This window comes from Calypte anna, chromosome 3, assembly GCF_003957555.1.
Source record: "Calypte anna isolate BGI_N300 chromosome 3, bCalAnn1_v1.p, whole genome shotgun sequence".
NCBI lineage: Eukaryota > Metazoa > Chordata > Aves > Apodiformes > Trochilidae > Calypte > Calypte anna.
This window is the reverse complement of record NC_044246.1, coordinates 97,446,772-97,474,591: the sequence shown is the minus strand read 5'-3', so window position 1 is coordinate 97,474,591 and position 27,820 is coordinate 97,446,772. Positions and strand designations below refer to the sequence as shown.

The window sequence follows — 27,820 nt, the reverse complement described above, 5'->3', positions numbered from 1 at the left end:
TTGGATTTTATTGCTTCTTTTTATCTATTAAAGATTTTAAATTATGTAAAATGTTGAGTGAATGAAACATTTGTTGTGTCTCTGGAAGAATGAAAATGTATGCTTAATGAACCTTGAGTGTTAAGCACTTAGGTACACAAGGCTCCAATTGACATGCATGTCAGCTTTTATTTTTCTAATACCATTAGAGTTTCTCCAGATTTGTTTACTGGTTCCCACAGATTGCCCTGTTTTTCCTGTTACAGATTTATAACTCTGGTCACTGCTCTACATTTCCTTCAAAAAAATCCCATTATGGCCACTTACTCTTTAAGCAGCCACTGTGGTTACCCAGTTAGGGAAATGGAGAGGTGCTTCCTCTTCTGGGGACTGAGAAGTACTTATGAGCACAGAGCTCTCAGCTTCTGTCAGTATTAAGAATTTTTTTTTCTACACCAGCAAAGCATTCCCAATAGTGCTTAGTGCTTTGTAAGAAAACACTTGAAAACAACACAGGAAATCTTCCAAAATGAAGACATGTAGAAAAAAACTGGCCTCAGACAGTGTGCTGGCCAACAAAGAGAAATCATGCCCTGAGAAAAATTACTTCATGCCACCTATTTTTAATACATCCTGTGGTGGAAGGAATTGCCCTGAGAGGTACTACTCTCTTTTCAAAGACTAGAGCAAAATCTTCAAGTTACGTGCCATAAATTTTGCTACAAAGAACTTAGTCACAAGGAAAGAGGTATGAGGAAATGACTGTGGTTACCACATGGCAGCTGAACCAGGCTAATTCTCCCAACAAGAACTGTTAGCCCATGACAAATACAAGTAATATGACTTAGTGTAAAATCTTGTTTACTAAGAGCTAAGGTAAGAATGCCTTACCTCAGATTCTGAGAGGTTACGAGCATACAGGAGTAGAAACTGCAGCTTAGTTGATAGGCAGCAATTCATGAGATTGCAGTGGCATGCCTGGATCTCAGTCCCACTTTCAAAAGCAGTGTAGCCACCCAGCAATCCCTTAGAAAACCTAAGCATTACATTTAAGTTTTAAATGCCCAGTGTATAATGAGGCACTTTGTCAGAGGGAAAAACAAACCTTTCTCTCCCAGAAACACCTTACTGTCTATTTTCTGTCCAGTATAAAAAGCCATGATCTTTCTCTCCTCCTGGTAAACATGTAGTGATCATTTCTCATTCTCAATAAGGCCAATTTCTTACCCTTGATATAGTCTAAACACAAACTGTCTTCATCAATGAGATATCCTGTCTTGTTTAAAAAGACAATTCATTTGTTTGTCAAAGCCCTTCTCTGAAAGTGTATTCATTAGCATCACCAAAAAATAAAGTAGTAGATATTGGCATACAATTAGAGTATTACATTAAACCATTCTGTGACACTACTTGGGGGTATCTAGCCATCACCTCTAGCTGAACATAATTAAAACTGAAACCCATTGCTGATTTGAGGCTAATTGTTTTATTCCCTAGGTTTATCTCCTTTTGCCCTTCTTAAACACCAGGAACATCATCTGCAGCTTTTCAGTATTAGGGCATTTCCCCAGTTTCCAACATTGTTTTAATAAGTAACATTAACGATTCTAGGAAGTTCTTCACTGTAAGCTATGTGGGTTAATTCACATTAAATTTTTAATTTCAGCAAATTGCCTCTCATAGCCACTTTCTACAGAGAGGCGTGAACATCTTATTCTAAGCAATATCACATGGGATAGCTCTAAAAAATCCGTTTGGTGTTGTAAAAGAGAAAAATGAATTGAACAACTGAATACCTTTACCTAACATCAGTTTTATGGTAGCGGCCTATATTTTTCTTATTCTTATTCTTGACATTTTTTAGAATGCACATTCATCTATTTTCACTGGTTGGTGTTTTACTTCACTATGTCTCCTCGTATCCAAATCGCGCATGTATAAATGTAGATCACCTAACGCTAGGCACCACCGCCACTGTGTGCTCCTGTTTCAATTACCCTTACATATCTTTTTTTTACTAACCTTCATTTTCTCTGGGCCATGACTTTGCACCAGCACTAGCTCTGTACTCAAAACTAACCTCTTCTGCGTGCTTCCTGGAACGTGTTGCTTTTTGGGTACTCAGACTGGTGCAGAATTATCATTTCTACAAACTCATCACACAAGGCACCAACAGAAATACCCCCTAGACACAAGCAGCATGTGAGAAACAGAATACTACCATGGCCTTAGTAACTGAGCCAGAATTGGAAGTTTAATGGAAAATAAACCCCAGAAACAATCAGTAGCTAAAACACTGAAAAGTTCATTCAATTTGGAAGTAAAACAGATCAGGAGATAGGAAAAGCATGCATGGAATGCCAGGGAGGGAGGTAACTACTCATGAAAGAGAGTGGTGAACTCCAGAGAAAGTGGCTACCAGACAAATTGGCACAAAGTATTTTTTTACATAAACACTTGCAGAGGATTCTTAGGATGCAACAATGTAACACACTGTCCAGTTCTGTACCCACCTGGTGGAAGAGCCCAGTACCTGTGCATTTCCAGCTCTTCCTCAATCAGCTAGGGATCTTAGGTACAAACAAGGGAGGAGTCTGGTTTAAGCCTCACTTGCACTTTTCACATTTTCCCTCCAGGTAAGCATTTACTAGCACCTCCTCAGCAATTACTAGCACTGAAGTGATCACACTCATTTTAAATGAATACTTGAAAAGAACAAAGCCTACTCTTGATGCTTGGCTGTTTGGAGACCATTAACTTCAAGTAGACTTATATAAGGGCAACAACTCACTGGGCAATTCCTGTTGGGAAGACCAGCAGCAACACAAGATAGTAACAATTTCACTGAATTCCCCTCCCCCAGGCTACAAGACACAAGATAGAAAATATCTGACCATATCTGGCTAACAAATCTGCAGGAATCCTAGAAATATAAGAACATTATTGCCTGTACAGGGAAAATACAAATAATGCAATAATGCTTTTGCACTCAATCTCCAATCCTGCTTGAGATGCCAGAAGTTAACCTCAGCAGATGGGGGTTTTAAGAAACTGACATAACAAAACAGTGATGAGGTAAATATGGTAAGATCTTCAAATGAATGGTTCAGTTACAAGTGTAGTGTCCTTCAGTGGTCATCCTGATAAGCTGAACACTGTCCTTGCAAGGGGAGCTCTCTTTGATAGCTGCACGACAGGCAGGAGGACACTGTCCTTATTCCACAAGGCACAGGGACAGGCAAGCTGTACCCGGCAGAGGCACAGTGCCATCTCATTGAGTGCCCATGTAGGCCACTGAAGAGGGCACATGTGCAGAAATGGGGATTATTGCCCACTCATCTTACCTGGAGGGGCCCAAGTGAACACCTGGATATGCAAGATACAGCAAGTCCCTTCCAAAAAAGTGGGGTCAGGTGCCACAGAAGAGGCACATTCAAAAATGCTGGATGCGTGCCCACCATCCAAGGACCACAACTTCCTATCAAGATCATGGCTGGATGCAAGGTTGGTGATATCTTTCCTATCTCTCTTTCTCCCTCCGTTTCTGAACTTAGCACATTCTGAATCTCCTTGGGTTCCCACTCTGGGAAACAACCCCTGTGCCCACTCTGTGGACGTAACACTGTACCCTCTCCATGGACATGATGTTTGGTTTTCGTCGCCCACCTCTGGGGAGCTGCACTCTGCGAGATGTGACAGTGCCATGCCCACATTGTGGGTTGTGAGAGCAGGGGTCTGTAGAATGCATACAACAAAAAGCAAGGGGGAATTAAGCAGGTTAAAAGGAGGTATCAGATAGGAAAAATCCCAATTATATATTAAGGAAGAGAAACAATATAGGAAGACAGGTTTTCTTTTGATAAGTATACATAGCATTAGCCTGGAATAGCCTCCCAGGGGATGTGGCCTCAAGCCTCCATAAGCTGGCTCATTAAATCTGGGAAAACAACCCTGCATTGCAAAGAGACAGAATGGGTTGAGTGAATAGGTCTTTTCTCGTCTTCCAGCTTTTATGACTCCAAGATCAACTCATTTACTAATGACTATTCGTACGCCCTTTTGTAAATATGGAATGACCAAGGATGATTTCTTCACTTTTTAAAAATGGGAAGTAAACCACTTGAGACTTTTGTTGAAAACTCCCCAATTAATTCTGTTACAAGCCAACTGGTTCCCAAGTGATATATACACACATTAAGACTAATGATTGTACTTCTTTTACAGTATTTTCTTGGTTATGTCACACATTTTAGTAAGTACTGTGCACTTTATTCTTGAAAATTCCAAGTGAGATTAAGATTACTAAGACTAATAAAATTCTGTTAAAAAACCCCAAACAAGCCAATATATATCTAAACAACCCTTTCTGCCACCCAACTCAGACTTCAAATGGTTAAATTATCACCAATTTACAACTGTCTTTTAAAAACATTTATCTTTACAAGCTGTCCTTTTTCACACTCCTTTTTCACAACTGTTTCTACAGTTGTCTTTGAATTGCTCCAAAAGACAAAGTTATTTAATTGAATGCAAACAAGTGCAGTACATCTGCTACGACGGTGGTCTACAACAACTAATCAGAAATTATTTCCCTTGGAGGTTGGTATGTTCTTATTTGTTCATTTGTAGTTTTCTGTGTACTTTACTTATAAAAAGGAACATCTTCAGCAGCAGACAATGTCTTGTCCTTACAACTGTATCCTGGCTCTGGTGGAAAGCATGTCAGAAGGCAAAGGGAGATCATTCTTCTTTCTGGCAAGGCAAACTAACCCCAGGAGAAGCTTTGCCAATTCAGGATACAGAAAGGGCAGAGTGAAAGAGATCAGCCAATCTGTCAAAGCAAGGGCAGAGAAGACTTCTAAAAAGACGCCTGAGAGAAGTACAGCCAGCCTCAAAGCAGCTTTCGCCCAAGGGTGCAAGGGATTCACAGAGGACATGTATTAACCCGCAAGGCCACTACGAGGCTGATGGGCTCTCAAATAGAGAGACTTATTCTTTTAAGAACTAATGCAAATGAAATGTGTATTTTAAATTTACTAAATCTCCTTTTATTTCTTTTCACATTCTTCAGCAGGGAAGGGATGGCTCACCTAGAAGGACCTAGGAACCTTGACAATGTTGAGAAGGGAGCCCATGTGAACTGCATGAAGTTCAACTATGTCAAGAACTAAGTCCTGCAAATAGGGTTGGGGCAATCCCAAGTGCACATATGGGCTGGGCAGAGAATGGATTGAGAAAAGCCCTGAGCAGAAGGACTTGGGGGAGTCCTTTGTTGATGAAAACATGAGCTGGCAATGTGCAATTGCAGCCCAGAAGCCAACCATATCCTGGGCTGCATGAAAAGAAGTGTGGACAGCATGTTGACAGAGCTGATTCTGCTCTACTCTGCTCTCCTGAGACCCCCCTGTAGCACCCGTGTCCAGTTCCAGAGCCCCCGCATGATGATGCAAGTCCAGACGAGGGTTCAATGGACAAATGATAGAGGGCTGGAGCACCTCTTCTATGAGGACAGGCTGAGAGATTGGACTTCTTCAGCTTGGAGAACGAAAAGTCTCTTGGGAGAGCCTTATTCTAGCCTTCCACTACCTGAAGGAGACCTACAAGAAAGCCGGGGAGGTATTTTTCCAAGAGTGTGCAGTCATAGGATGAGAGGAGGTGGCTTTAAACTGAAAGAGGGTAGGGTTAGATTAGGTATTGGGAAGAAATTCTCTACTGCTAGGGTGGTGAGACACTGGAACAGGTTGTCCAGGGAAGCTGTGGATGTCTCCCCTCCTAAAGTTTGTCTGTCTGGGGCTTTGAGCATCTGGTCTAGCAGAAGGTGTCTCTGCTCATGCAGGGGGCCTGGAACTAGATGATCTTTATGGTCCCTTCCAACCCAAACCACTTTATTATTTTAAGTTTCCCTTACTTAAGCATTATCCTATTTCATGTTCAAACAAAATCCTGCATCATGGTTTAAAGTTTCTTTGGTAAACCCACTGTGTTTGGGGGATATGTACTTCAAGGAAAAGAACTCAAGCACAGCCACCTCACGACTGCAGTTGACTTCAATGTCTTGTAGAAGGTAGTGAGTTGATTTCCTTTTCTTCCATTCCTCTATTGACACAGATAATCTCTAATCTGTGGACAATCATGGCTGATGACACTAACATTTCAATAGTTAGCCAGATGGCTGATGAATGCCCTGCTCAGCAGTCACCTCTTTTTTCACATTTATACAATTTTCTCTTCCAAATAGAAGATAAAAGAACTCAGAAACCAGTTAGTTTTGTAATCTTGTGGCATCTTTGTGACTAAGGGGAAACAACATAGCACTTAATATTAGGTTGCATGAAAACAAGATATGAAACAGCTGATCTGCTGCAGACCAGGGGAGGCAGATGCCAGTAGAAGCACCATGCAAATCTGCAACGGAGGAGTATGACATTTCCTAGAAGGAAAAAATTACTTCAAATTAAGGAGGACTGTTTATGAAGGAAAAGGCTGAAGTGAATGGTCTGCCAGTAGTATTATTAGATGAAATGGTCATGAACAGGGTACAGTATTCATGAAGTGTGAAGAAGCAGCACTTCTTGGCCAAATTAGGAGGCCAGCACTTCTTGGCCAAATTAGGTATATCTCTCAGATGCTTCCAAATAAATTCTTTCTGATCTTGTAAAAAATGCCACATTCTTATTACTTAAACCTTCAATCTTTTCCTAGACAATAGAACAGACAGTTCTGTTTTTTTTTTTTTCTGTAAACCTTTGGTTACCTAGTTAATACTCTGCTAGAAGCAAGTTGATTTTACATACGTAAGGCCATTATAGCTATACAATTGGAAATTATCAAATCATTTGACTTCTGTGATCCAAGTTACTTCTAGGAGTAAATATAAGCAACTTTCAAGGAATAGTGAAAATAAAAATTAAATCACATGTATTTATCTCATATACAATTTTGAATTTCCAAGTGTCACAGATAAAACAATAATACAGCATTTCTACTGGAGTTTACCACATTGTAACATTTATAACCAATGTTGCTTTAGACTACTTAGGAAAAGATTTCTGTAGAAAATATTGAAGGATGACTGCCTAATAGTCAGGGTGTAGGATTTAGTGGATAAGGTTAGTGCCCACAACACCATCACTCCTTTTTCAGCACTGACAAATCTTGTATTTGTGATAGGCTCATAGGGCTATCAACTTAGGCTATAACTTTGTACTACAGAAAACCCCCCAAACAATCTCAACAAGTTGCACTGATATTCCCAATGACTGCTGTTTCCCAGACCAGCTATTTGGAGTTTTTCTGAATGATCAAGACCATTAATAACTGTGTTTTGAGCTAGCTGGATGGAACTGAGTGAGGGAAGGAAACTCTCCTTCTTGCCCTTAACTACATCTACTTACTCTCTTCCATGTCTTGTCTGGCAGAAGAGTGAAAGCAAAAGAGCTGTGTTGTCCACTGTTCAACATAACCTAATCAGAGCTACCACATGGGAGAGAATGATGTATCCTAAAATGGAAGAGGTACTTACTTACTTCTAGACAGTTCTTTAGATGTATCAAGATGGAAACAAAAAAATGTCATAGTTTAAACTTAATGTTCTTTATGAGTACAGTAAAACACATTTCTTAAACATTAAGAAATGTTAGCACCCATACAGAACCTGTTACCTTAGTGCAGATAATCTTCATACTGTGCAGCCTGTCCAGTGATTCCTGAGGATTCCCTAGGTACTGAGGAAGTTCAGCATGTAAAATCCGCATGGAGAAAGGCACCATGGAACCTAGAAACAGAACTGATTTTATTAAATGTGTTTGCTATAGCAATCAGTTTGCAACCAAACATTACACAAAATATTTCTCCCTAGTGTATATAACAAAGTCCATTTCACCTTCATCTCGTTTTTTGTGATGAAAAATGAGAAAATAGCAACTTTTTTTCTCAGCTGTAACATGTATCATAACACATTGTAAAAAGATAAAAACATATGTAAGGATGATCAAGACAAAAGTGTCTCAAATTCAAATTTTCAACACCAAGTTGCACTTGGAAGTACAATGTTCCATTGTAAATTTTTATAAACTAATTAAAAGGAAGGATTAAAACCCCCTAAGTTTACTCAAGTTTGAGCTACAACATTACTCCTTACATTTAATAATTATGCGTATTTTACAAACATTAAAGAAGAAATATTATGAGATTATTGGCCAAACATGCTTATTCACAAGCATTCTTGTGAAATAGTTATATAGCCAGGGCATGCAAAACCATTTCTATGTAATCAATTTTAACAGAAAGTGGTAAGAAACAGAAAACCAACGTGAGTCAAAAGAAATAAAAAATATAGTATAACAAAGAACAAAAATTATAATAGATACATTGCATTTAAAATATATCAAGCCTTCCAAGAAAATAAAATATATTACAAAATATTTAGTTTCTTTTTTCTATTAATATCCATAGTTTTGTGTAAAAATATGGATCCATTATGCTAAGCATAGACCATTCAATTGCTCTGAAGATGACTTTTAGTCTGATTTCTATATCACTAGAGTTAGCTCTTCCATAAAGAGTGACTAAGTTACTGTATACTGTGAAACTGATCCTTCGTAACTCTGGTACACTTTGAGTATTTTCTAGTTTACTGAAAACATCAAAGAACAGAGAAAGAATTTTAAGCAATTTTTGGGGAGAAAAAGAAATGTCTTCAGATAATAACTATCAATAATTATGAATTTGCCTATTAATATTATAATAATATTTTATATTTATTTATTATTATTACCACCACCACCATCAAATACTGAATCCTTTAAGTTTAAGAGCATCTTGATGACTTCAAGGGCAGTTTTAGTGAGGAGCTTTAGTGAAACCTAATGTGTGCTTTCTTCCTTTCAAGTGTATCTTTCTTCAAGACAACTGCATATCCTGATACACAGATAATAATGCTGACCATACACTAAACACTATTACTGAAAACAAATCAGAGGTAGCACAATGAGGAAATAAGCCTTGCGAAATGTTGTGCTACATTTTTTTTATTTTTATATAATACACTTGCTTAGTTTAGATATTTTCTAAAGGGATTTTCCCCCTCAAGCCACCTCTTACCTCATCTTTTCTCAAAAATAGGACTTGAGCTTTTTAGAAAGATTTTTGTACCTGTTCTTAACAGACTTGTATTTTAAAGAAGTAAATGCTATATACAATTGAGTCACTGATTCTAGGCATCTTTTTAAAGGTTGAAAATTTTTTATCAGAGACCTCACTAATTGTGACCTTCAGAGTAAACCACTTACATCTAAACACATTCTCTTTTGCCAATGCAAACTATTCCCATGGCTTCTGATACTGCTCTGTTCTGGTAACAAATGCACATGAGTGTCATGTATCATCATGTATGGAATACAGGTTAAGAAAACAAAACTGCCTTTGAAATTCTATTAAGAGGAGTATTAAAGGTCATTCAACCAGTAACTGGAGATGCGAAATATTTCGTGTACATATCCTGACTAGTACCTTGTATGACACAAATGAAGATGCACAGAGTAGGGGGGGTGAAAAATAATGAAAAGGAAGGTGAAAGTAGTTTAAGAATAAATTTTGAACCAGAATACCACAGAAAAATGGCCTAGACACATTGTTAACAATCATCATGCTTTAGAAGAAAACATGACCTGCAGCTCTTTACATCTCTACCATGCCTCTGGTGACCAAGTTCTAGCTGCTGCATGTAAATGTAATACTGCCCAAAACAGTGATGCCTAAAACAAGCCAGTTTGGTACTGTTCTTTTGGAGACAGTAGCCTTAAATTCCTGCTAATATATGGGCCACACACCTACTGCTGCACCCAGCAAGATTATTGAGGCAAAGGTAAAATATGGAAAAGTTTTGTTAATCAATAAAGTTTTCAGATAAAAACACAGAGGAATCTAAAGTTTAAGTAACATTTTTAGTTAATAACTGTCTTCTAGGATTTTCAACTCTAAACTAGTTTGTATCATTCTCCAGTAAACTGCAGCAAAAGGTCAGCTCAATAAATACTCATACAGAAAATCTGAATTGGTAACAGAACTGCTCAACATACAGATAGACAGGTATTTAATGGAGTGCAGATGAAATGTCTCATGTTATCCATTTTTATAAGATTTATGTAATATTTTGTAAAACACTTTTTAGGATTGCATATTTTGTAAAGTATTGATCTTACATATTGTTGAATGAAGCTGGAGTATTATTACCCATGCAAGGGGAAGGAATAACCCATTACCAATCTACATCATCAGAAGTGGTGTCAGAGAATGTCAGAATGATGAATGCAGCTCCAGGACAACTTAGACTCCATAAGAATCTGATATATTTTCCATCACAACTAAGACCTCAGTTGTAATAGGAATTTAGAACTACATTACTTTGAAAGCTACAAAGATGAAGACTCTCTACTTATGTGGAGTCACATGGACAAGGCAAGGAGCAATGGGCACAAATTGCTCCTGGCACGATTCCGACTGAATGCAAGAGGAAAATTTTTCACTTTGAGGACTATCAGACATTGGAATGGTTTGCCAGGGGAAATGGTGGATTCCCCCACCTTGGAAAGTTTTTAGTCTCAGCTCGATGGTGTGCTGAGACATATTATATAGCCAATAATATCAGATGGGCTGGACCGGATGAACCTTGAGGTCCGTTCCAACCTGAAATTCTACGAGTCTATGAATAAAGCATTATATATCAATTCTTGGTGTTTCCTTTATACCATGTGACCAAAAAGCATTCCAGTGTGATCTGCAGTAGGACCAAGTGTGATGACAGACCTCTCAAACATAACCAGAAGGAAGCTGGCTTCTTCCTTTTCAAACCAGAATTTATAGTATTATTTAATGCAGGAGTGTCTAAAACTCTAGCATATGCTTCTCATCTTTTTGAAACTCATGATATAACTAGTATCCTGGAAGAAATTTTACTATCAGCATCCAACAAATCCATTCAGTGAATTTCTGTTACTGTTCATTATCTAGCTGCTAGTTTTATTTAAAATCAGTCTCCAAAACCACAAAAACCTTTTATAATCCCAAGTCAAATCAGATGAGCAGATTGCTCCTAAAGACCTACAGCACTCATCCAAACATATTCCTTAAAATATTATGTTTATAATAAAAAAAAATAATCTTGAGATTTTGGGTAAGTACATTTTCCTAGATATACTCCTGTCTTGAAATAAGATTCTTTTTAGTTAAATGATATGAAGTACAGACAATTTATCTAATTCCGTTTCTACACTAATAAACTGATATTCTAGTCAAAAAAATTTATCATAAATTTACCTTAGATTAGGTAAAGCTTTCAATAAGTGCTAATTAAATAAAGTGCTGAGAAAAATTACATATGCTTCTCAGGAATAAATAGATGATATTAATAGTAAATGCATGTGAAAAGATCTGCTCACCAAAATAATTCTGTAATTCCAGGTTAACAGTTGTGTAAAAACTCAAAACACTCCCCTACTCCTCTTGAGTTCTCTCCAGCATCCAAAATCTAAATCTATAATTGTCTCAAAGAAAATGGAACAATCATGTTTGAACTCATCTGACACAGAAATGTCAAGAAAGAGCCTGAGAGAAGCAACAGAAAATTACTAAAATTCTTTTCACAGTATGGATGTGAACCTTCATTTTCATAAGACTCAACAAGGTGATCCATGCCATGGAGAAAGAGAACATTGTGAATACTAATAGGTTTGAAATGCAGCCCAGCAGATCTTCATGGGGTGAATAGAAGATGGAAAACAGCAAACCATAATACGATTCTTCATCAAAGCCATGTAAGTTTGCTGATAAAAAGGTATACAAAGAACAGTTAACTATGAACTCATTAAGAATTTTGGTCTTAACAAGAGGATGTGGATATGTTTTTCTACTGAAGATAGTCCAATGGAAAGCTACAAGGATGACGAACATCTTGAACATCTCTTCTATGAAGAAAGAGAGAACTAGGGCTATTTAGCATTCAGAAAATGAAGTCTGAGAGGGGATCTTATTAATGGCTATAAATATCTGCAAGGTGTATGTGAAGAGGAAGAGACCAATCTCTTTTCAGTGATGCCCAGTAACAGGACAAGGAATGATGGTTTTAAGATAGACCATAGGAAGTTCCACCTCCACATGAGGAGACACTTCTTTACCATGAGAGTGATAGAGCACAGGAACAGGGTACCCAGAGAGGCTGCAGAGTCTCCTTCTCTGAAGACTTTCAAAACCTGCCTGGATACATTTCTGTGTGGCCTGCCCTGGGTTATCCCGCTTTGGTCCAGAGGGGCTGTACTAGATGTCCCTTCCAATCCTGAACATTCTATGATTCTATGACATCTTCTATTTTGCAGCCAAGGGTCATCATTCAGCCTTTTTCTGCTGAAAGAACAACAGTGCAGAGGACCCCATTCCTGTTGTTAAAAAATAAATGACAGAAATAGAAACTGTACACAAATCTATAAAAACACAGCTTCCACTCCCCACTGCAGGACAAAGAAGTTGAGCCTTCCGATAAGTATTGCCTAACATTTTAATATGAAGATGGTAAAAAATGAGAATGAGCATGCCTGGGATTTTAGAAAACACTGTAAATTTTCCTTTTTTATTGTCTACATTAACAAGAAAACCACTAGGAAGAGGTAAATGACATTTGTTGATGACTAGTAGACCAGTAATAATAGTGTTATGAAAGTCTGAAAGGCAAGTTGTAGAATTCAGAGTACAAAATTAATTAAAAAGCAGATTAATAGTAGGGAAAAAAACCTATACTTGCATCAGTAAATATAGTTACGATGGGGGGAAAGAAACAACAAACCAAAACAATAAATAAATCTGACTATATTAACACTGAGCTGTAACAGAAATACATGTGCTTATTAGATTAAGCATAACATTATATTGCCTGAAAGGTTTCACTTGCTTAATTGTTACACCACATATTTAAGGCACACAATATAAACACTTTTCTTTGTAATAGGTACCTATATAAGTGGGGATGTATACTCCCGTGATATCCCACTACGAATAAGAGAAAATTATGTAAACACTGTTTTTTGACACTGCCTTTCCAAAACTACTTGGAATCAAACCCACATGCTCTGTCATATTTCACTCAATATTGAATTTAACAAGGCTACATGTCAAGGAAATATTTAAAATAATCAGTATATTCCCTAATTAGAATGTTTACTTGAGAGCACAGGATAATGGTTTTTGCCCTCTATTTCATGCTTCACATTTCTAAATCAGTAATGCCCTCTTACAAAGCAAAACCACAACAACTAAGTTTAGATTATTTCAACAAAAGGCAGTACCCTACAATTAATGCTATGGATTGAAATCTTATTTTGAAGTCCTATTCTAGCTTGATGTTTTACACTTGACCTCTGTTGCTCCTCTTCAGGGGTTTTATAATAATTTGATCTAAGAAAATCATAATGGAAAAATGGTTTAAGACAATTCTTTTCTTAACTATCACTTTTCAATGCAGTAGATAATCTTTTAAAAAGAATATGATTTTTGATTGTCACTTTGGCATGAATTAAACTCATTCATACATATATATTATCAGCATACAAAAGGAAAAACTAAGAAGTGAGAAACGGTCTGCTGAAAGGAAAATGGACACTGCAAAAGCAGATGGAACAGATGGAATAAATAGCAAGATCAGGTAGAATTTTCTAAGACCAAAAATTTCAATTTCTATTTCTTTATGAACAGCTGCACATTTTCATAACTGTCACAACATAAACATCACCTCATGTCAATCAAATTTAAACTGCAGCCCTCATCTGCAGCCCTTTTAGAACAGACAAAAAAATGGATTGCAATGGTGAGCCATTTTATTTTTCTATTTTCTTGTTGCAAAATCAGTAACCAGAAATGGCTCCTGATCTGCCTTGTACAGCTTATTCAACAAATCCTAAATAAAAAAAAGCAGCAGTAGGACAAATTATCATTTGCTGGAAGTATAAAGTAGGACCTTACGACAGTAAAAAAAACCCCAAAAACCCAAAGAAACAAGCCCTTCCTTCACTCTTATCTTTATAAGAGATACACAGAAAATCCAATTTCACAAAGATATTCTGTTTTATGCACACTTATAAACACTTGTACATCCTTGCATTTATATGTACACATACACACATACCTTACAACAGCACATTTGTATAATTTAAGAGACTTTTTAAAGTGATGATGTAGTAACTTTGACTCCTCATCTGTCAACTGAAAGTGCACTTAAAAATCCTTATTCACAAAAGCTTTTATTTGTTACTTCCATTTCAGAAAGACTTAAGAGGAGATAGGAGCATAAGTGTTTGTAACCATTGAAAAAAATTTTTGAAAAATTTTATTGGAAATAGTTTCCATATACTCTAGAATTTAATTGCACATGACCTAAGTACACAGATTTTCTAAATTAAAATCTGGTTTTGAAGGGTTTCAAAAATGTTGTTTTAGTAATGTGGTATCCTTTGCACAGAAGCAAGAAAAACATAAGAGAAAGAATATAAAAAAATCTTGCAACTATTGCCCTACCACTAAGAGTTGAATACAAATCTTACATACTGATAACTGTAGAAAGGCAGAACTTGCTCACTTTCTCAAGAAATACTACATAAAGCTGGTACAGTCACAGAGACTACATAGGCTTGGACAAGATAGTGCATATTAGAGTAGCACTCCGCTCTCTTAAGATTACATATATATTTCTTAACTAAAATATCTGTATTGTGTATCTGCAAGTCTAATTCCTCTGAATAACCAACAGGAACCACAGCAAGATCAAGCTTCAGAAAGCACAAGGACCTTGGAGCTGTACACATGCCTCTGCACTACACACAATCCATTTGTGTGTAGAACGTCTTCTGTGGGTATTAGAGAAAAACTCTGGATGAGTATTTCCACAGCAAGCAAGTGCAGTGTCTCTGTGTCAACAGGTTTATGACATGTGACACGTTCCACAATTTCCCTCTCAGAATTTCCATTGCTCCTTACAACTACCTGAGGAGGCTGAAGCAAGGTATGAGCCAGTCTCTTTTCTCAAGTAACAAGCAATGAGAAAAAAGGAAAAGGCCTCAATATATAGAAACCTCTGATCAGAGGAATGAGTCCTATTTTTTACTTGTGCAGGTTTTTTTTTCCATTGTAATTCAAAATAAATTATCTAAATCTTTGTAGCTTTAGAAGACTGATTTTTGTAGCACTAAGTTTCTGTAACTTACTGTCTATTAACCAGAGACAAGACCAATTATCTCATAAAAGAATGAAATAGCATTTTAATGTTCCATTGCTGGCTCTCACTCTCTCAGAAAGGTGTAAGCATTATCATGGAAAGGCTGTCTCAAGGTTAGCCCACTTATCATTTGATAGTTTATGAAGTACCATAAGGAACACAGAAACAAGCGAATCAATAGAAGTGGATCAGATTCTGTAAAGCCCTAAAAAAAATGAAAAAAAAACCCACAAAAAAGACCACCCTGAAATTCATTAGCCATGATAACAAATGACAACACTTCAGCCTTTCATACTTTATACTCCAAAGACTACAATGGAGATATGTACAAAACAATCTGGAACAGAGTTCCTGACCTAAGTACCTATTTTAAAAATTATTTATGAAAGCAGACTTTTTGGGTTGTCTCTGCACATGAATGTCGAAGACAAAAGTCTATAACAGAATAATTTTAAGCATTTTAGTAGGAAATGTTCCCTGCCCTATTTCAAACAGAAATGATCAAAGAGTGGCCTAACTAATTGTGCTGGATGATACAAGGATCCTAAGCAGATGCCAGCCTCCTACAGGCAATGGAGATGACTGAAGACACAGACTGAAGAAACCAGGAAAGATTTCAGAAAGGTAGATCTACAGCCATGAAAAGTCAACAATAACAGAATCCCCACACAGCATGGCTGCAAATGCTATAGAAAATCTCAGAAGAAAACAGAGATTAGTAATGTTGCCAAAATGGCATGAGTGCTTGAAGAGCTTCAGAAGAAAACTAAGAGGACCATATTGGTCATGTTAAGTTAAATTAATGGAAAGAAATATTTTCCACTCCTCACACATTTACTTGGAAGTTAAGTCATTTGAGGTATATTTCTCAGATATTAATGGATGAGGGACTATCTTCACTTCTGTAAGAAGCTCAGGTATATAAACTTCACTTCCTTCAAGCATGGAAAGCACAGATAACTTTATTAAAAGAAATTACATTTCTTATAAAGAATATTCTGAAAATTCATAATAAAGACAAAGAAATTAGGCAAAATACAGTATTACAATTAATGTGTGCAGAATTTATATCTATACTCTCATTTCTTAAATTGATTTTTAAGTGCTTACTCCATTTATATATCATGAATCAAAATTAAAAGTGTTTGAAACAAATCCTTCCTTTTATGCTTGTTATACCACAAAATGATACGTAAAATTACCAAACAGCAGAGGATCCTGGATTCATACTAATACATTTTAAGCAAAATATATGAAGAATTTATATCTGTTTTATTATTTAAATTAGCTGGCTAATGATGTATGTATACTAAACTTCTTCCATAACCCAACATTGCATATTTTGATGCTAGCCAGAAGAGAATTGCTTACTCTCTCCTACAACTCTGCAAATAGCATCTATCTCCTAAAAACTACATAAGGAAGGTTTGATAGTTGTTCCCACATCTTAATCACATGGTATTTCTATGAGATATCTACAACCAGCCGGTCAGCTCTATCTAACATTTTTTTTTTTTCCCTTACAGATTATGGTCCTGGTGGGATGCTGACTGTTAAAAATGAGCTGAGGCATATAAACATGAAAGAGTATTTTCCTTATGCTCACTTTTTTACCATAGATACTATCATAACTTGTATGAAATAGCTGCAGTTGTTGAGTGGTTGCTGCAGAAACAGTTTGGAGCCAAAGTCCAGTCACAGACTGGATATTCCTGCATAGCAACTGCATCATGTACAAAGCTGACAAATATAACCAGATCCAAAAATCTGTCCAACTTGATAGCCAAAACATCTCTCACTCCTAAAATTAACAGTTCCTTCTCAAGCAGGTTGAATATTCCAGGCAAAACAGGAAATTTTTGGCCTGTCATTGCCTGAAAAATGATGAGTGAGGTTTTGTTTGAAGAAGTCCCTATTGGCCTTGGTGGGTTACAAGTAACCTTCTGCATCACTAAAGAGATGAAATCATCTTCTGCCTCAACTTCCAGACACCAACTTCCCTCCCTTCCTCAAAACCCTCAGAATCTCTTTATCTAGGTTTCCTCATGGTGATTACTTGCACCTTAGGCTATTTTTTCAGAATCGTGCTGCCTACTACAACTGTTACTTAAAAATGTTTTCTTACACATTGTGGTTCAAATATGAGAGCCAAGGCATAGTGCATCAGAGATTTATTTGTTTCTAAAATAACAGATTTAGAAAAAAACCCAACAGCCTGAAGATGAGTGATTTACTCTTAAAAAAGCAGTTTTCCAAGTCTGGATTTCTAGAATACCCATAGTATTGGCAACTTAATTGGTTAAGCAGTGGGAAGCAGTGGCATTCATAACTTCAGATTAATAATTTAAATAGAATGAGGATGGTGGTGTCTTTTTCTCCTTTTCACAATGGGGTACATAAGAAATTATTGAATTTTTATCTAGTTTCCATTGCTAAGCAAATATTACTACATTTAACGCAGTTTTTTCTAAATTACAGCAAATTATCACATTAGCTTGGATTTTTTTTTAAATCCAAGAAACTAGGAAATCTAGGAAAATAACAACTGCAATTAGCACATGGGCATAGACCTGCAAGTCTTAAAAATAGAATACTGAAAACAACTGAATGAATTTAAGAGGAAAAGTTTATAGATTCTGTTTTCCACATGCTCCCTCACCACCTTTCACAGCCTGTTTCTGGCTAAAATGAACAACTGAAGTTTGTTTTTTTCAATTTAATACCCTTGAACTAAAACTACTTATTATATTTTACTTCTAAAAACATTCCCTCTTTCAAATGAATGTTGTATCAGCATCATGAAAATGTATTGCCTATCCATATTGTGATGAAGGCAAACAGCACTTTAAATATCATATAGTTACTTATGTTCTTCTAAGGGAAAAAAAAATGTAATCCAAAATTACTGAAATATGAATCCTGTAATTTAAAATTTAACATGGCAAAAATAAAAAAGCATTTATAAATCTCTAAGTATCTTACCTTTTCGTCCAGGGTATACATGAGGGTAATTATTCATAATAGAGATCAGGCTGGTCTAAATTTCCAAATGGTTCAAATTCCATTTCTGCATTTTGGAATAGATTCAGTTTTACCAGCAGTGATAGTCTCACAAACCACAGCTAGAAGTTAATATATATAAAAAAAAAGATAAAGCCAAAAGTCCTGTTATTAGCTTCAATCACAACCCTCATCCAAATACAATTTTGACTTCAAGTTTTTCTTGATAAAGAGTCCCTGTCTCTAATATGTAACAGGAATTTATATTTACACATTCTTTCATAGAATATTTTTCATAAAATCATTAAAACAAAAATACAGAAGACTGATGTTTTAATTTTTTGTAAAGGAACTGAGATTTTGAAGATAAAGTTTCAAACCTATCCAGCTTCAAAAATACATCTCTCTTTAAACTGAGACAACACTTAAGAATTGTCAATCTGATTAATTTTAAAAATTAATTTCTAAATTAACAACTAATTAAAACGTAAAAAATAAACAATAATAAATTAATAACTATCAATAAATATAATAAAGATTATAATAATTTAAAATATTTTTAATTAATTTTCAATTTTTTCTTAAAATGTTTTATGATTTGGGCAAAATTCCACAAGCTTTATAATTACTAGGTCAGAACAATGTGGTGTCACCTAGTGACATTTTGTTCAGAAAAATAACTGTTAAATTTCACAAACCTTCAATAATTTGGGCTCTTATTCTCATCATGAATCATACTTCTGAGATCTTACTATAAAGTTCATAATCTACAGTGTCCCTGAACTTTAACTCAGTGAATCTTCCAAGGTAGCAATATATTACTTTTTACTAGTGATTGCTTTAAAAGAAAAATACAATCAAGATAGAATTTTACTTAAAAATCGCTACACCACTTGAATTAAAGTTCAATGTTTAGGTAAAAATTAGGAAAAGATCATGCTAAAAAAATACCACTATGGATATTGTTGGAAAAAGTGACAAGGGCGTATCTTCAAACATACTTGTAAAGAATCTGTTGTATGGTTAGTAGGTAATCCACTTTTTTTATAGCCTTGACCATGTGCAGTCAGAAGCCGCCCACACAAGTCAACTGCTGCCCTCCAGTTTTTACTGCTCTGGAAAGAAGAACAGAGTAAGTAGCAAAATCATAAAATCATATCATATATCATAATATACTTGAATATACTATAGTATTCACAATTCTCTTTTCTCCTCAAAAGGAGGAGACTTGCCATATTTCAGCAGTCATATCCAAGTTACTCTACCATTATAAAGTTTAAGCTATTCCTACCTCACTGACTTCAATATTTATGATTCATTTAATGAATAAAGACTTATGATTGCCAGAACACAGAACTCCTATCAATTAAAAACAAAGAAACAACACAATGCACAAAATGATAAATTCAGAAAAATAACAAATAATTCACATATAAAACTTAAACATCTGAATTTCCATTTCATGGCTAACTGCAAAATATTATTGAATCTATCTCTTTTATTCATAAAACATAATCATTCCTAGTTAGACAAGTCAAACTGTCTTGTCAGACTGTTACCCTGTTAATTTTTGTACGTGCTAATGCAGCCTTGTAAACACCTAATACTACCAAAAACTTAAAATACTGACTAATGCTTCATACAGAAGTGTTTTCCAAGAGCCATGTATCAAGCAGGTCATTATATAACACATACACCTTATTCCAAAGTAGTCTTTTTTCAAGTAGTTACTTAAATTAATTATTAAAAATAATTATTAATGCAATAGAAAACTGGCATGTTGTCTGAAAAAATGTGTCAGTGCTTACTAAGTTCAAGTACTCGCCTTGAACTGTTATTTTATTAAATTCTCTCCAATGTTTATGGTTTAGAAAAACACATCAATACTGGAAGCAGTTACACAGAAAAACTAGTCCTAACTGCTGGGGTTTTCATACTCTCTGGTCCCCATTTTGCAGCCATATAGTTCCAAGGGCCGCTACAGAGATGACCAGATGCTGACCACCTTCTCTCTCTCTCTCTCCCCTGCATTGCCAAATCCCAGATAAAAATTTGAGCTCAACTGGAAACACAGAAGTTGGGTGACAGCAAAAGCATGAAGCAGCATAGCAGCTTCTGAGAGGCAACAAGCTCTTATGGAAGAGCAGGAATTGATTTATGCATTTATAAAATCCATCAACTTACATCTGTATAAATTTCATAAAACAGAAAGACATTGATGTGTATAACCTAAAATCTTTTGCAGAGACTTTTTTTTTTTTTTTTTTTTTAGCTTGCCAGCCAGGGTCTAGAACAAGTTTCACACTGATGAAAATATGGGTAGATGGGGAGACCCACCATTGCCTGGTTTCATGAACAAAGATTTAAGGGAAAAAAAAATTCTGCAGAGACACAAATTTATTATTACCCTTGAAACAGAAGCATATACAGACTCTAAATCTACTCAATTTTTCTTCTCAAATAAAGAGTTTGGACCCAAAAATAACAATGGAACATTTATGACAAACTTACGTGCCATAATTTTAAAAGTTCTATTTCAGACAAAAAATACTTCTTCTTAACAGAACAAGATAAAGACAGCCAGGAGAAGCAAATTCATGCAACAGTCTCTGCTGGAAAATGAAACAAAATATTCATAATGATTTCAAAATTAGAGCTGCAGGCTGGTCATGGAGCATAATCTCTGTGGAAGCTCACTGGAAGGTTGCTGGCAGTGTAAACTCAATTGGAAATTAACAGGGCACATTATTGTCTCTGGCAAACTGCACCACATCTAGAGATGCCAGAGTTGCCAGTCTACCAGAAATCTTTACCCAGTTATTTCAAACAACCCTCAAAATGTTGCAGGTCAGTCAATTTCACATTTCTTTTGGTTTACGGGAACACAGCCCATACAACCTAGGCACCTTGTTCCTAAAAGTAACAGGGATAAATTTTGTTTGTAAGCCATAAGTAGATGCTCACAACAATTATGGATACTGCAGCTTCAGATATGGCATGGAAAAATACTCATCAATATTCTTAAAGAATAAAATTATTCTATATTATTCTATGATGAACAGAGACATCATCCTTCAGCAGCAACTCTGTAAAAACATTACATTTCCTTCAAGAGAAAATACTGTCAACCAAGTATTTTTTGCCTATTAGTTCAGTAACACAGTAACAGCCTGGCAGAAGAGAACTTGTCTCCACACTTAACTGTAGGAATTTTTTTTATTTTTAATTTTTTTCTCCCCACAAAAAGTATGGAACTATTGTTCTTCTAATAAAAGACAGTAGCTTGTATGATTTCCATGCTTTTTACACACTGTTAGTCCAGATGTTTAACTTAAAGGGATTTTGGGAGATCCACATAATGGAACTAAAAATTAAGAAAACTGAAACATTTCAGAAGTGACAGATATAACACCAAAGCTAGGACAAGCAGATTAGTCACCCAACAGGCAATGCAATTATTCCTTGCAAAACTGCTCAGCTCTACGCAAAATCAGAAGAGGTACTAGAGGAGATTTACATACAGATGGGGAAACTGTATAGCAAAACAGTTTCAAATAAAAATTGTTTATATTTTCTTTAAGAAAGAAAGAACAAGCCAAACAATTTTTAATCTTTTCATTTAACTTTTTAAGCTGTCTGAGATTTGAATACAATGACTCCATGTGTAAGTCACAAAGGTAGACAGTAATGCAGGATTTTGTCAGGCTATTACCCCATAGTGGTAGGAACTAGAAGCAGCTTTATGTAGCTGATGTATTAAACTTATGTTTTACAGAGCCTGCCCTTTTTATTTCTGCTCTTCATTTTGTGCTTATCTTGCAAACAAATCTGACATGCCTTTTTTTGAACAAATACAGTGTTTATTATCTTACTGCTTCTTTTGATCATACCTCCAACCTAATCAAATACTGTATCTGCAGCTTTGAAAGATAAAAATGACAATGTAAGGCAGAAGCTCTCAGCTCCGCATTTCACTGACATACATTCCACCACCGTCAATCTGAAAAAGGCTACAATGATTCCCTTTTATTAAAAGCAATAAAAGGAAACAGACTAAAAACCAGCTAAAAATGAAGTCAACAGTGTAAGTTATAAATTGTGATAAATGTGTATCTAAAGATCTGGTAATGCTTCTAATCCACTTGGTCAAAGTTAAAACTGAGATATTCTGTACATATCAATGCCTTCAATAATCTCTTTGCTACAAAGAGGGATGAAGGAATGAGATGTTCATTGCAAAGAATAACATTGATTAAAACTAGGATGTTACTAGTTCAAATATAAGAATAGCACTGCAGATGGTATATTTTTTAGGCTCAGAAATGAAGAGAACTTCAAATTGAGTAAAGTGACCCAATACAAGCCAAAATTGTAGTCTGCTTGGAAAAATATTTTTTACATTTCTTCCCTTTCTAATAAAAGATGATAAGAACTTTCTTATCAGAGATTCTACTATATCTGAAAGACTGTTTTTTTATTCTACTACAAAGATATTTCACTGATTTAGACTAAAAAAAGTACTATCAAATAGCTGAATAACACTGCCTACCATACATAACCCTTTCCTGGAAATTTCCTTGTGCAGGTCAATTTTGCTGTTTTTTTTAAAGTACAGCTAAACAAAGATTTTAGACACATGACTCCTTTGTATACAACACTGCATGATGTTTCCTGAATGAAAGCAGTGAAGCTCAGGTGATGCAACAAATGCAGCTAATCCCCAGATGGAATTTTTCTGTCAAGCAGAGAGTCATGCAGACTGGATGTCTACAGAAAATCTGTCCAATGAAAAGGGAACTTACCTGATACACAAAGACAACTTATAACATTATTCAGTTTCTCGGGAAAAGAATTTTGACTCAGAGGCAAGCCACTGAAATTTTAATCGATAAATTGGTGCTTTTTATTATAGAAATGCAGTAACTCTCACAAGCCCTCAGTTGCTGTTTGTGCTACTTGTGCTTCCCATCTTTCAAACCATCTACAAAAATGTTGGTAATTGCTCACTGATTTAGAAATAAAGGAATATCATGCTCCCCCCTCATGTTTTTAAGGATAATTTCTAACTTACTGAGTATGCATGCCAGTATATCCAAGTTTGTTATATTTGGAAAATGTATGTACAAGCACAACATTAATCACATGCAAAAGTAACAGTATAGGATTTTTTTTTTAAGTAGACTCAAAGGGAGTCATTAACTCTACAGGTAACACCATTAAAATGATTAAAATGTCCTACTCCACTAGCTATGACATTCTTCTCCCCTGTAAATTACACTGGTAGAGCACTTTAACATCAGTTAAGAAAACATAGTTAGTAACCCTTTCCTGGTCTAGCAGCTTGATGAAACACTTGCATATTTAGAGCAAACACCTATTTATGGGGGCAAAACAAAGTAGTCTTTCTTTCAGTATGGTAAGTAACAAAGCCTTAATTTTCCTACAGCTGCAAACACCTTACAACTTGAACAACGAGAAAGGTCTCAAGTACGACAAACTGTGCTATTTGTCCAAACGAGGATAAAAAATTATACTAAAATATGGAAATACAGGAGCTATTATAATAGCAACTTGTATGTATAATTTTTATTTGCTGCTGTAAAACAAAGCAACACTGTGATAAGAAGCTCTTGTATCTATTTATTTGCTCTAAAGGTAAATGTATATTCCTATACCTGATCAAATCAGTTGAAAAATATACACATCTGTAGAGGCTAAGTGTATAACTCTATTTACACTTACCACTGCAACAGTAAGCACACAGATTTATAGAATTACTTTGCTGGATCATCCAGTAACCCTGTATCTCTTAAAAGCCTCAAAGCTGTAAAAACAGTTCACCTGCATAACCTCTGCACCATTACCTTCCCAGTAAAGCATTTCCATTCCATAGCAGAAATTTAAAATGTGCAAGTACAATTGTTCAAAAATCCAGCTATCCATCTTTGAATTAGAGGTACAAATCTCATTCAAATCAACGAGAGACCAACTTCATGCTGAACAATTAATATTGTTAGCAGAATTTAACAATCTCAGTTCATCTCCTTACAAAGAACTTTTTGACTTGGAAAAGATGCTGCTGTTGATGGTCTCATTAGAAAAGGTGCACCTTTGGAAGTTCAGTGTACCATCAGTGACACTATTTGTCTTCTGACAAGTAATTGTAGAGCACAAGTCTTCTGAGGATCAGCTGAGAGAACTGTGGTGTTAAGTTGGCAAAAAAGGAGGCTCAGGAGAGACCTTGTTGTATAGTAGGCTCTTAGCAGACCCCCAAGCACCTACTACAAGCACCTTTAAGGCAGCTGAAGAGAGTGATGAGGTCTTCCTTCCGCCTCCTTTTCTCCAGACTAAGCAACCCCAGCTCTCACTTGTTCCTTATAAGACTTGCACTGTAGACCTGTTTTTCACCAGTTTTTATTCAGATGTTAAGGAAAATATTCCCTGTAAAGGGTTCTTTGCATGAAATAATATATTCACTGAACATACGTGGACACAAATTCACTCATGAAGAAAGTAAAATTAGTGGCTGGTAACAAAAGCACTTACTGATCTGTCATTCTGGTCTACTATGCATGTAAAAAGGATATATCTTCATTAGTATCATCTAGAACTGTATTTTAATGTTTCTAAGTCTGAAATACATTTCAAGACTGTTGCAAATAAAAACTGAATTTCCCACACTAAGAATTTCAGAAAAAATAGCAATGTTTCCTAGGGAAAAAAACTGACCAAAACCAAAAACTGATTCTCATAAAAAAGAAAGAGTTCCACAAATAGAACTGAGAAATAGTTTATGTTGAACACTGAAGTAAAAACAACAGCTGATGATTGTAAGCCTTGAAAACTGAAGACCATCCAGATTTCTAGATGAATTGCTGCAAAAAAACCCCTCCTAATAAGACAAATCTTTAAAATCTGCTACAGGTAGCAAAAAATCTGACAGCTGCAGATTGCAGCCTATCCTTTCTCTTTTGGTCCTAAAAGTCTTATCACTGCTCTACTGGAGCTTTGAGCCCAAGTGTCAATGGCAACACTACATTTACAAGATGGCCTGTAGCATGGAAGAACATATTGCATAAACATAGCTACCAGGCCAAACAGAAGAACATTTCCTGAACACCAAAATTCCTCTTCTGGAAGAGTAAACATAAGTGCAGAAAAAGGCTTTTTCCTTCTTGGACACTGATGGGGACAAGATTTCTTCATAAGATTTTTTTTTCCCCTCCTCTGATCTCTCAAATTAAGCAAAACACTGAGACAGATAGAAAAATACCTATGTATGGGATGGAGATCACAATCTAATTTTTCAGGTTTAGTTTCAAAAATTACTGCTGAATTCCTTTAATTGTGTTCCCTCACTAATTTTTAATCAATATTTTCAAAAACAAAATAAACTTAAAACATTTTGACATTTCCTCAGATTAAGTAAGGCTCGGTCATGTAGCAGTAATCAGTTTCGTACAGGAAGACAGTGGCTGAAAGAAGAAGGTAAGGTTCACAAGGCTGCTACATGCAACTATACCCAGGTCTGAGACATTTACTAAAATTAAAGGATTTTAACTTCGAGAAAATTAAGCTTTCCTGCACTTAAACAAAAAATTAAAACACCCGAAATTATGAATTCAGCTCTGCTTACCATTTAAAATTGATATGCCTTACCTTTTAAAAACACTAAGATGAAAACAAATAATACATACCTAGATAAAGAACTGATTAAACTACTTTTTTCAATTATTTACATAAAAATTAACAGTTGCTAAAATTAGCAGTAACTTAAATTTTTTTCCTAACTTTTGTTTATAAAAAATCATTACTACATCATTTAAAACAAATATTTAAACCTGTCATTCCTACTAAAAGCAACTGTACTTTGGCAAGATAACAAATAGACTGATATTTAGATTTTATTTTTTTTTTACATTACTCCTCACAGTAGCTCCTAATTGTCTTGAGGAAAGCATGGTATTTAATAAGTATTGAATTATGAAGACTGTTACTTACAATTAGCTGTTTCAAGCCTACAAATGACTGTTCTACAGAGTTGGCATTTAAAACTTGTCTCTTCACTGCAGCTTGATCTCCCAAGAAACGAAGCATTAAGTCCTTTACTGCATCTCCCTTGGTATTCATGCAAAAGGAAAAGAACCATAACACACTTTTAAACTTTATTTTACCAAAATAAAATGTTGAATTAAAGTTGAGAATTATTTTTTCCTATGCATATGTAGAATATAAATGCATATATATTTACAGTATTTTAATGAAAACTTCTAGAATTACTCCACATTATTCACTATAGTATTTTTTTCAATTTTTTAGATTTCGGTTAGTATAGAAACATCCTCATTTATTTGCTTCTCTTATTGGTATCCTTCAAAGACCTTATAAAACACAGCAAGTTTTATGGGTTCTCATAATGGATATTAATGTTGAAAGGTGCAATCTACTGACTGGCAATAAACACACACATGATCAGGTAGCCCTAAGTATATACAGAAAATAAACAGTGATCATAAATCCAAGTAAATAGCAACCCTTCAACAAGTCTTAATTTCCAAAGAACTAACTGCAGGAATCAGCCAGAGAAACTGGGTTACCTGAGCTCAGTAATTTGAAGACTTGTTGTGACAAAGACATTTGAAACAGATTTCTGAAGTTGGAAAGAGTAGCTATGAGGAAAAGTGTCCAAATCCAGATTCTATTTGAAGCTTTGTTGGTTATAAACTAAGTAACTCTGTATAAGGCATCCACCGTGCCTCCATTTCCCCTTCCAGCCTCTGTCCAGCTATTGGCTTCTGAGCCTTCAGGCTGTTGGCTGGTTCTGTACTAGAGATTTTCAATGGGTAACCAAGAAATTCAAGCATCTACTGAGAAACTGTGGACCACCCATTGGCAGATATTGAAAAACGTGCTGCTGTCTGTACACTCTTCAGGTTCTACATCTGCCACTACAGAGTGCAGGACAAGGTCTTGCTGGGACTGTACACATTGCTGCTAACAAGAGAATCTTTTCTGGTGTCAGAAGTCACCACATGCCAAAAGCAGGCAACAGAAATTCTGTAAGATTTTTGTGAATCTAACATTTTAAAGCATTTTAGCTTATGAAATCAAACATCTGAGAAAATAAGGAAAATAAGCAGAAATATATTAAAAAAATACATATAGTTTTGCTTTTAAACAGGAAGCACATTATAACCCACATTCAGTCAGAGCTAAGATCTGTCTGTTTTCACCATCTTGCCAGTAAACAGCAGATGTTCACAGAAACTGTAAGAAACAGGATAACCTTATACTGGTCTTTCCCAACTTAAAGCAGCCAGAACTTTTGTTCAGCTGTGCCAAAGAACACAGTTGTCTACCATTTTTAAACACCCTCTGATAGACATAGCTCCCATGACATTTGTCATTTTTGGTTCATATTTCTGAAGAAAAGTACATCTGAGGGCAATGAATGTTATAACTTAAAACCAGTTACATAGGCTGCAGAACAGTAACTCCTTTAGTTGTGTTTATTAATAGTTTTTCCACTATAAAAGCCAGGAAATCATAATCTTTTATTTACCTTAATTCTTTAATGAATTTTTT

At 35.6% G+C, this 27,820-nt stretch overlaps 1 protein-coding gene across 1 annotated transcript in view; it reads right to left on the bottom strand.

Moving 5' to 3' along the window:
* Positions 1-27,820, bottom strand: part of TRAPPC12 (trafficking protein particle complex 12) — a 48,662-nt gene that overhangs the window by 16,516 nt on the left and 4,326 nt on the right. The window contains 5 exon segments of the mRNA XM_030447610.1: positions 7,641-7,753; positions 18,218-18,248; positions 18,250-18,357; positions 19,237-19,350; positions 26,237-26,353. Coding sequence (XP_030303470.1) covers positions 7,641-7,753; positions 18,218-18,248; positions 18,250-18,357; positions 19,237-19,350; positions 26,237-26,353 — 483 coding nt within the window.